At 32.3% G+C, this 11582-nt stretch overlaps 1 protein-coding gene across 1 annotated transcript; it reads left to right on the top strand.

The window, feature by feature from the left end:
* Window positions 1-362: 362 nt before the first annotated feature.
* On the top strand, window positions 363-1117 carry LOC102604921 (aspartic protease inhibitor 11-like). The gene has a single exon (XM_006362607.2). The coding sequence runs from the start codon at window positions 388-390 to the stop codon at window positions 1054-1056; it is 669 nt and encodes a 222-aa protein (XP_006362669.1). The 5' UTR covers window positions 363-387; the 3' UTR covers window positions 1057-1117.
* The last annotated feature ends 10465 nt before the right edge of the window (window positions 1118-11582 follow it).

Here is an 11582-nt window from a genome sequence, read left to right as displayed (position 1 = left end):
CGACGTACTCACTTAATTCCACATAATATAATGGTATACATATTTGAAAACAAATAATAATTAAAGGGGTGACAATTAACTAATGGCAATAGTTTGATTGTCGGTAAATATGTATTTTTAGAGATAATTATCACTCTTTATAAATGTTTCTAAAATCTATAACGATATTGGTATAGTGGACTACCGGTGACTACAGGGCTAACACTTTAAGGAGGCTCGAAGTTGAGCAATCCTTATTGTTTCTTCTTCTTGATTATGAAGCATGGTAGCTCATGTATCTCAGATACATACAAACCACACTAGATACATGACATTGACATTATGAGGATAGCACTTCACTCTATAAAATAGAAGGCTTTATTAGTATAAACAAGTCACAACTGAAACATGACCAAGTGTTTATTATTCTTCTCATCTCTTTGTTTGCTTGCGTTTGTTGCGTTTTCATCAACTTCCCCTTGCCAAAATCCTCGTAATTCTAATAGGCAAGTATTCGACACATTGGGTAGAGGAATTAATCCTCGTTCAAATTATCGTATTGCTTCGTCTCTCGGAGGTGTCCTAAGTGGTCATGTATACCTAGGTCACATCCCAAATTCAGGTGCCTCTTGTCCAGACGGCGTCTTCAAGTACAACTCCGATGGACAAAGAGGTACACCCCTTAGATTTATTGAACATTCTTGTAGAGGACAACCACCTCTCATCTATGAAAACCAAGACATTAACATCCAGTTCGTTGGTTCGAGGAATTGTGATAATTTTGTAAATTGGAAAGTGGGAGAATACAATGCAACACTAGAGGCAAGTTTGTTTGGGACTCGTGGAGGAACGATAGGAAGAGCAGATAGTAGTTGGTTTAAAATAGTGAGAGCAGAAAGAGGTTACCATTTGTTGAATTGTCCTGGTCCTTTTGTATGTCCAAATTGTGCTCTTAATCAATGTCGAGTAGTGTGGGTGATTGTGTTAGATGGAAGAAGGCGTTTGGCTCTCGCCACAAGACAAACGCCTTCTCAAGGGCTCCGTTTCCCTCTTAGTGTCTACTTTGTGCGCGCATAAGCACCTACTATGTTCTACTATAATTAGTATCTTTCTAAATAAAACTCTTTTATCATGCCAATGTTCTTTATCTCTCTAATTCATGATTATTTGGAGTTTATTTTCGCCTTTCAGGAATATTTATTTTAAGAATAGTGAACATAAAAATGGACAAAGGAAGTAGATACATCATATATGACCTTATTCACGTAAGTAGGGTGTTCACAGGTCAGTTTCAGTCGGTTATTCGTCAAAATTAAAATCAAATCAATGTAACCGGTTTTAAATTATAAAACCAACCAAACCAAATATAATATTTATTTATCGATTTGGTTGATATCAATTTAGATTCAGTTTAGCTCAGTTATTCAGTTATTAACAATACACAAAAATTATTTAAAAAAATTCATTCAAAAGAGGGAAAAAGACAACAATCTTCTTTCCTTCCGGAACTCACGAATATTTGGACTTTTTGCGCATGTTTCTTTCCTCAGGTAAATAAGTAATTAATATTAAGAGTAATTAAAAGTGACAAGTAAAAATGAATATTTACTTTCAGAATAGTGAACATAAAAGTGAAAAGAGGGAGTAGTTGCATCGTATATGACCTTATTCTTGTAGCAGGGGTGTTTACGGGTTGGTTTTGATCGGTTATTGGTCAAAATTAAAACCAAACTAATTTAATCGATTTTAAATTATAAAACCAACCAAACCAAATATAACATCCATTTATCGGTTTGGTTAATATCAATTTCGGTTCAGTTTGGCTCGGTTATTCAGTAGTTAAATTTTTTTTAAAAAAATTCATTCAAAATGAAAAATAGTTAGGACGACTAACATTACAAAACTTTTGATCATTAAATTTACTGTGAATAAAGTTTCAAAATTCATCATTTTGGTCTAGAAGGAAGAGATAGTGACATTCCTAGTCCCACAAAAAAATATCATACACTCTTATACTGTTATACATGAAATCAATAAAATAAATGTTCTGATATTGAACGTTTTTACTTTCATAAATAAATTTTGATGAAAACATATATAAGATATTTAAAATTATCTATAAAAATAATATATTATGCATGTATAATAATAAAACATATGTATGTAATTTATCGGTTCAATTTGGTTATTTCTTTGATTTTTTTTAACAAAATCAAAATCAAAATCAAATCAAATACTATCGGTTTTTTAAAATATAAAACCAAATCAAATCCAACCACAAATAAAGCCTTTTATTTAGTTTATTTGGTTTGAATATTCAGTTTAAATCAAATTTTATCTAAATCTTGAACACCATTAACAATAAATACTTAGTAGGTGTTTGGCCATACGATACCATATCACGATATGGAATAGTGAGATGGAATCAACGTTTGGACATGCGATTTCACGCTGATTCCATCTCATGATTCCATATCATGAGATATGATTCCATATTCTCCAAAAATCATGATATGGGAATTTCATATCATGATTTGAGATATTTTAATACAAAAATTGATCCACAAGTTTATATTTTGTCAAAACAACCCCACATTTATATCTACTAACCATTTATTTCATATGTAAATAAAATTTATAATCATATCATTAATTTTTAAAATTTATTATTCTCACCAAACATATAGTCACTTTAACTCACAACAACCGATTGTTGAGTAATAAATTTGTTCTCTTCATTTACTCCAACACCTAAATTTATTGCTTCTACCGTTTTGTATTTATTACAACTTATAGTTATATCTATTTGAACAACAAAGCAGATAAAAATTGATGCAGTGAAAAATTGTCATAGCTTGTGCAGTGTTACATAATTATTTGCGAGAATACTAAAGGACTGATGAAATATTTATAGTCTATGATCATGAAAATATAGTTGCAGATGATATTGACCAACAAATGGCTCAAAGTAACAATGTTGGTTCGTCTTCGCGATCACATGAACGAGAAATACAAGTTTAACTTGAGGAAATTGTTCGTACTATGTGAGAAGATTATATTAAAAACTAGTACACTACAATTTATTCAATTTTTTATTGAATTAAAGTTTGATGAATTAAAGTTAGATGAAACAGTTACTTAAGTGGAGAACAAATAGCTTTGTAATAATTTATTATGCAATTTTATAAATTTTTATTTATTTGGTAAGATTGAATAAACAATTGGGGCTATTTTAATAGTTTTACAACTTATGAGATTCTTATGTTTATGAGAAAATATACAACACAAAAATTTCATATCGTATGTCCAAACAAAACTTCAATTTCATCTCATAATTCCATATTATGATATCATATCGCATGGCCAAACGGGGCCTTAATTTGTATGGCGTACGTAAGTCCTTAAATTGTGGCACGTTCTAAACATGAGTACGTATTGTTCCCTAGTGGTAGTCGACTAGTCGATGTCCATCCTTAAAAGTTGTTGGACATTATTAGTTGATTAAAGAGCACAACAGTAAAAATCAATACAGTATCATTTTATATAATCATTTTTTTTAACACAAAGTTTATACCATATAGGAAAAAGTTTACGAACAAAGAAATACTTATTTGAATTCTCGAAATTAATGAAGTGCAACAAAAAATGAGATGAAGAAAAATAAGTAATGTTTGATAAGGAATTTATTATAATTGAATGAGCATTTAAATAATTTACTTGTAATAACGACCACGCTAAGGACCACTAGATATTAGTGTTTAAAACATGGCAAGGAATATGAGAGTGATCACTTTTTGGTTCTTGTGAATAATATTGTTTGGTTCAAAACGAGCCTTATAAATAGTTTGGATAAGCTTAAATATAGAGCCTTATAATACTTCTATATTTATTTTTTAAAAATAAGTTGTTTTGGAAGAACATAATTAAGTGCTTTTAAAGAATTAGCAAAAAAATATTCAAAAACTAAAAAAAATTGTTTTTCCTCAAATATATATATATATATATATATATATAATAAGAATATACATAATAAAGGACAAATTAGTTAACTATTCTATAAATAATACTTAATTAGTTTTTTTTTTTTTTAAAAAAAAGGAGAAATAATTAAGCACAATATTCATAAGGTTAAATTTCTTAAGGATAATGCAAGCATTGTTGCTTGCAAATCCATTTTCTTAAGGGTAAATTTCAAAGTTAATGTGCTTTAAATGTTATTTTCTAAAAGTATTAGGATTTAGGAGTATGTTTAGGTCAGTTTAATTAACCCACAACACCATAGGGATCAATATACAATATGTTAGTTTGCAACAAATTTTAAGTTAGGAAAAATATATTTCATGTGCTTTCAAATGCTATTTTCTAACAATATTAGGACTTAGGAGTATGTTCAGGGCAGTTAAATCCACAACAACATATGGATCAATATACATATGTTGTTTGCAACAAATTTAAATATATGAAAGTTAAATTTCAGGCACAAATAAAATATGAAGAAGAAAAATATCCCATTAATAAATAGTGTGCATATAATTATGTTCTTCCTTGATGTTTCTCTATGAATTTCTCCATAATTTTAAGATTGTTAGTGACGTATTTCTCGAATTATGATAACGTAAAACTCCTTACGACTTATTTCTTATTTGATAGCTAGCTACAATATGCGGTGACTTTAACCAAGACAATATTTGATAACAAAATAGAATCACATAAATATAATGTTGGGTGTGTGAACAAAATTTCGTATGAAAAATAGGAAAGAAAAAGTGAAGGGATCAATATATACACTAAGGTGAATCATGCATTTATGATCTAATTTTGTTGCCCTCATTTATTAGGTTTATGTGCAAATTAAAGAACAAGTGCTTGGAATTGGTAAACCATAAAAATAAACTTCATCTCTGTTATAAACATAGCATATCCAACAAAAAATTACAGAACCTAAATATTGTCTCTTTCCTCTCTACTTTTAGAATGTAGAATACATTTTATTAGAGTTATTAGTCATAATTACTAGAGTTATAACTGTTGCTTACTTATTATACTAAGAAGAATTTATTGGATTCTATGTTAGATATCTTGAAGAAGATATCTTGAAGAACAGTTCCCTTTGATTAGGAATGTTCTAGACGTAAAGAAGAAGAATTAGAGAGAATGAGAAATGAACTTCATTGCTTAAGAGAAAAACAAATGAATCAGTAATGTGCTACATTTATACAAACTAAGTAGGAATCTTGTTGTAACTAATCTAACCGACTCTTTACTAACTAACCCTCTAACTTCTATTAATTACATACAAACTCTTACTAATTACATGTAGGTCCTATGTAATACCTTCTTCAAATACTCCCCCTCAAGTTTGAAGGTATGGACAGATTTAATACACCAAACTTGGACATTAAGTATTCATGTTGAGACTTCCCAGACTTTAGTTAATATATCAGCTTCTTGCTCCTTAGTATTCAAATACTTTGTTTTCACTAATCCTTGTTGTATTTTCTCCCTTATGAAATGGCAATCCAATTCAATATGTTTTGTTCTTTCATGAAGAACTGGATTTGCTGCAATTTGAATTGCTGACTTGCTACCACAGTGAATAGTCACAGGAATTTGAACATCAGCACCTAGTTCTTTGAATAACCTCACTATCCAAACAACTTCAGCTACAACATTTGCCATGCCCCTATATTCTGCTTCAGCTGAACTTCTAGATATTGTTCCTTGTTTCTTTGACTTCCAGGATATTAGTGAATCTCCCAGCTTCACCATAAAACCAGAAACTGATCTTCTAGTATGTAGGTATGCTCCCCAGTCTGAATCACAATATACATTCAGTTGATTGTTTCTCTTGCTAGATAACAGGACACCTAGTCCAGCTTGTCCTTTTATGTATCTCACAACTTTGAGTGCAGCATTAAGATGAGACTACTTAGGTTGGTGAAGGAACTGACTCAAGGTTTGTGTAGCAAAGGCAATGTCTGGTCTTGTGACATTTAGATATAACAGTTTGCCAACTAACCTTCTATTTATTGTAGCATCTTCAAGTAGTTTATCATCCTTGCCTTTTCCATTTTATTTCATCATATTCTCTGGTTGTCAACTGGACATAAGGATCAAGAGGGGTGGCAGCTGGTTTTGCTGCTCCAAGGCCAACTTCAGAAATAATTTCCAATGTGTACTTTCTTTGATGCATAACAGTACCTGCTTGTGACCTTGCAAATTCAATCCCAAGAAAGTATCTGAGGTCTCCTAAATCCTTCATCTTGAAGGTATCTTGGAGGATCTTTTTGATGTGTTGAATAAGTTTAAGATCATTACCAGTAATCATCATATCATCCACATATATAAGAATTAGTACTAGTGATGTACCAGTCCTTTTAATGAACAATGAGTAGTCCAAAAGACTTTGAACAAAACCAAGTTTGATAAGAGCTTCAGCGAGTTTTACATTCCATTGTCTAGGAGCTTGTTTCAACCCATAGAGGGATTTATTGAGCTTATATCCAGGTTTCCCCCATGCACAATGAATCCCTGTGGAAGTTGAAATCCCTGAGGCAGAGTCATATAAACTTCATAAAAAAGATCTCCCTGAAGAAAAGCATTGGAGACATCCATTTGATGAACATGTCAGTGTTCAGAAGCAGCTAGAGCCAACACACTCCTGATAGTGACCATTTTCACAACTGGAGAAAAAGTCTCATGGTAGTATAAACTTTCCCTCTAATTGAACCCTTTGGCAGCTAGTCTGGCTTTAAATCTCTCAACTTCTCCAGAAGCCTTATACTTAATCTTGAATATCCACTTGCAACCAATAGCCTTTTTGTGAGAAGGTAAGGAAACCACTCGCCAAGTCTTATGATCCTCCAAGGCTGATATCTCAGCCTGCATTGCCTCAACCCATCTAGAGTCCTTGCAAGCTTCCTCAAAAGTGGTAGGTTCAACATCAGTCCCAAAGGAAGAAAGAAAGGCCTTATAAGAGCTGGATAAATTATCATAGCCAATGTACTGATCAATGGAGTATAATGGCTTGATAGGACCGAGTCGAACAAAGGCAACATAATCTTAAAGCCATAATGGAGCTCTGCTGATCCTGTGAGACTTCCTCTGAGCAGGAACTTTAAGTACAGGCACAACAGATGACACATCTGATTCCTCTATAGGCACTGAACCAGGATCATAACGAAGATCATGACCAGATGGTATATTAGTAGAGGGAAATAATTGCCAGGAACTAGATGTAGGCACAGCAAAAAGGAATATAGACTCTCTGAATTCAACATCTCTGCTGAGGAAGAAATTCTTATATCGCAGGTTATACAACAAATACCCCTTCGTAAGATCACTATAACCCATATGAATACCAATCACACTTCTAGGGTGAAATTTATTAGTGATGTACATGTTTTTGGCATAACAAAGGCAACTTAAGACTCTCATATGTAAAAGAGAAGGTTTCTTCTTGTGAAACACCTCATAGGGTGATTTCCCATGTAACATAGGTGTAGACAACCTGTTGATAATGTATGCAGCACTAAGAATGCACTGACCCCAAAATCTGATTGGGATATAACCCTGAAACTTGATTGCCCTTGCCACTTCAAGTATGTGTTTGTGTTTCCTTTCAGCAATCCCATTCTGTTGAAAAGTATGAATGCAAGTCTTTTGATGACTAATACCTAGACTGGTAAGCAATTGATGACACTCAGTATTGACAAACTCTGACCCATTATCAGTTCTAATGGATTTAACAGCAAAGTTAAACTGAGTTTTGACCAAAGTAAAGAAGTTTTTCAACACAATACAAACATCACTTTTGGATTTTATTAGAAATATCCATAACATCCTAGTACAATCATCCACTATGGTAACAAAGTATCTGTTACAATCATATGTGGGAGTGTTGAAGGGACCCCAAACATCTATATGTAACAACTGGAAAGGAATAGAAGAAATGAAAGTGCTATGAGGAAAAAGAAGTTTATGTTGCTTAGCTAAAGGGCATACGGTGCAGGTGTATACAATATGAGAACATTTAATGGTAGAAAAATCAAGAGTATGAGCTAACACACTGGATGATATGTGTCCTAGCCTTTGATGCCACAATTGAATCTGAGAGTCTGTTGAAAAAGAAACAGCAGTAGTGTGTGCTAGATGTGACTGACATTGTGTGTTTGTGGAGTAAGTATGAGAAGGGAGATGATAGAGCCCAGCATGCTCCTTACCAATCACCTTCACCTGCCCATTTGAGAGGTCCTGAATGACAACAAATTCAGGAAAGAAAGACACAACACATTGCAGGTCTTTAGTCATTTTTGACACAGATAGTAGATTGAACTTAAACTCTGGAATAAGGAGAACATTATTGAGAGTATCATGTTTAGTCAAACTACTTGAACCAGTGTGTGTGATATGAGTAGTGGTGCCATTTGGTAATTGTACAATTCTAGGATTATTTGGTGAAATAGTGTGTTTCTGAACAAGCATATCAGCATGTGGTGTTATGTGATTTGTGGCTCCTGATTCTATAATCCAGTACGTGTGAGTAGAATGACTTGTGAGTGCAGTAGTTGTACCTGTTGTGGGATATTCCTGAGCTAAATTTGCACTTGAATAAGATGTAGATGGTCCTTCAGTGCCTCCATGTACATTAGTTTGTCCAAGCATAGTTAAAATCTGGTTATATTGTTCATGTAAGACAGTCATTCCTCTTTGGTAATCAGTTTGATCAACCTGACTATTTCCTCTCCCATAACCTTGGCTTCCACCATGATTCCCTGGACTCACATATCCTTGGCTTCCACCATGATTCCCTGAACTCATACCTCTATTGTGATCAAGGTTAGATCTATGGTTGTGTTCAGATTCACTAACCACATTATTGACAGCTGGATATTGTCTCCTTTCGTTATGAGGTTTGCCCCTCCCAGTGTTAGTAGAGAATTGTCCTTTCTTCTTCCTTTCATACCCAAGGGGATATCCATGAAGCTGATAACAAATACCTTGAGTATGACCTGTGCGTTTGCAGTAATCACAAAAGGCATTTGGATCATAGGTAGAGGTGTGTGATGGTCTTGACCTAGGCAATGATTGTGTTGGATTTCGACTAGTGAACAAAGCATTCAACTCAGACGAGCTAGTAGATGATTGTGAAATGTTTCGTTGACTTTCTCTTTCAATTAACATAAAATAAGTCTTATTGAGAGATGGTAATGGCATCTTCATCAGGATCTGTCCTCTAGCTTGTTCATATGATTCATTAAGACCCATAAGGAATTGCAATAACTTCTGATTATGAACAAATATAACAAATTCTCTCGAGTTTGCATAGTCACAAGCAGGAACTATTCTAAACTATCAAACTCTACCCACAGTTCATTTAATCGAGCAAAATAGACTGAAATTGAACTTGTACCTTGACTAATTGTGGCAATTTCTTTATGAAGCTGAAAAATATGACTTCCATCAACCTTATCATATCGTTCTTGGAGATTCTTCCACACAGTAGTTGCATTTGTGGAGTAAACAATTCCTCCAAGTAATTCCTTCGACACAGAGTTCATAATCCATGAAAGTACAATTGCATTACACCTTTTCCATAGATTTGTCAAATTAGGACCATACGCCTCCTTTTTACATGAACCGTCAATGAATCCCAACTTATTACGCCCTAGAATTGCAATCTTCATAGCGTGACTCCATACATAGTAGTTATCAGCTCCGGTTAGTTGAATTGAGCTGAGTAATACTCCAGAATTGTCAATTGTATGTAAAAACAGAGGATGATTGTGACTTAACTTCTCAGGCAACTCATTGTCCACATTCGCCATAGCTTCACCAGCGAGATGAGCAGTACAATCAGTGTGTGTTTAGATCAGAAAGCAGTTACAGCAGTAATCGATCTGCTTTGATACCATGTTAAATTAGGTCTTAGGCCTAACTCACACCCCAAAAGCTAGCTCCAAGGGAGGAGGATTACACAAGCCTTATAAGGAGTCCACCCATCTCATTAACCACCGATGTGAGACTTTTGTCATTCTTTAACACATTACCTCACTGTTAGGATTTTATTAAGATTTTCTTACCATAATTTAAGATTTATTTTTCATTAAAGAAAAGACAAAACATTACCATAAATGTTTTTACTTTTCTTGAAAGGAAAATATAATATTCTTTCATATTTGGTTTATTCTTTCCTTTTAAGAAAAAGTTTTGGAGTAGCTAGTTCTTTTCTAGTAGGAAAGATTTTAGGACTCTATAAATATAGGTTTGTTTCTTCTAACACAACAACAATAACATCCACAATGTAGTCGTTCAAGAGTCTTGTTTATGGGGAGATTTATTCTTTCTAAAGTTTCAATGTTTTTCTTTATATTAGTTTTGATATAATAATATTTTGTTTTTTAGTATAAGTTTTTGTCATCTGATTTATCAACCATATGATTTCCAATTGAAAGTATCAAAAAAAAAATTCTTTTAAAAAATAAAATAAAAGAAAACATCAATTTAAAGGCAAAATATTTTGTAAGACTACTGTTAGGCTAAACAAACTAAACGTTGTTATCATTTTAATATTTAAATATAAAATAAAATTAATGATATAAATATATGGATAGTGGATATCAAAAATTGAGAAGAATTAATTATTCTTACTAAATTTGGAGAGTATTTTTTTCCAAAACTTATTCACTTAACTATGGTTATGATACTAGTTAATGCAATATAATCTTGACCTTTAACAATTAAATAGTACACATGTCTCTCATCTAGATGTGTACTTGACGAAATGGAGGGGAGCCAAATCCATTAAAATTATGAAATGGGAAAAAGTTATTTTCATAGATTTTTTATTTGGTTTTGGAGAGAATGATTATTTTTTTAAAAAAAAATATTTTAATTAATTTTCGGATATTTGCCATCCACAAATATGCTACCAATAAAGAAAGAAAGAAAGAAATACAGAACTCTCATTAGGTTCTTTCTTTAAGTAGATTTAGATTGCACTAGTTATTGGACAAGATATTTCTTTTTATAAAGAAAAAGTCAAAAAATATATGATTCAAAACGAGCCTTATAAATTGTTTGGTAAAAGTTTGAGAGGTAAAATTATTTATCTTTAAGATAATTTTTTTGAAAGAAAAGGAGGTAAGTTGAAAGAAATCAAATTTAAAAGGGAGATTTATGTTGCTTTATTTTTTATCTTTTTTTTCTAGGTATAATGACTTGGTAGGTAAACTCTGTGACTTGACGGATTTTATTGATAAAAGAAAACATATTTCATCTGGGTCAATATGAGGAATCGTTCGAATTTTGAGAGTCAAAATAATTTAACTTTGACAGTAAATTTGGACATGAATTTTAATTATACATATTTGACACCATATAAAAAGTACATTTACGTCACACTAATTAATAATTCAAAACATATGAAAATTTTTATGATAAAAAACTTAATTATTTGTATTCTTGAATTGCGAGAAAGAAAATAAATAATTTTTGGTAAAGATTTACTCCATTATAATTGGTTGAGTAGCTACTGGGACCACTACATGTTTAAAACATGGCAAGGAATATGAGTGTGTGATCACTCTATAAATAGAAGGCTT

This window comes from Solanum tuberosum, unplaced genomic scaffold (assembly GCF_000226075.1).
Source record: "Solanum tuberosum cultivar DM 1-3 516 R44 unplaced genomic scaffold, SolTub_3.0 scf00400, whole genome shotgun sequence".
Lineage (NCBI taxonomy): Eukaryota > Viridiplantae > Streptophyta > Magnoliopsida > Solanales > Solanaceae > Solanum > Solanum tuberosum.
Note: the sequence above shows the minus strand (reverse complement) of the source record. Positions and strands in the feature narration are given on the sequence as shown.

Excerpts from the sequence above, each read along its gene's own strand:
- LOC102604921 (XM_006362607.2), top strand. The coding sequence starts at position 388 with ATGACCAAGTGTTTATTATTCTTCTCATCTCTTTGTTTGCTTGCGTTT.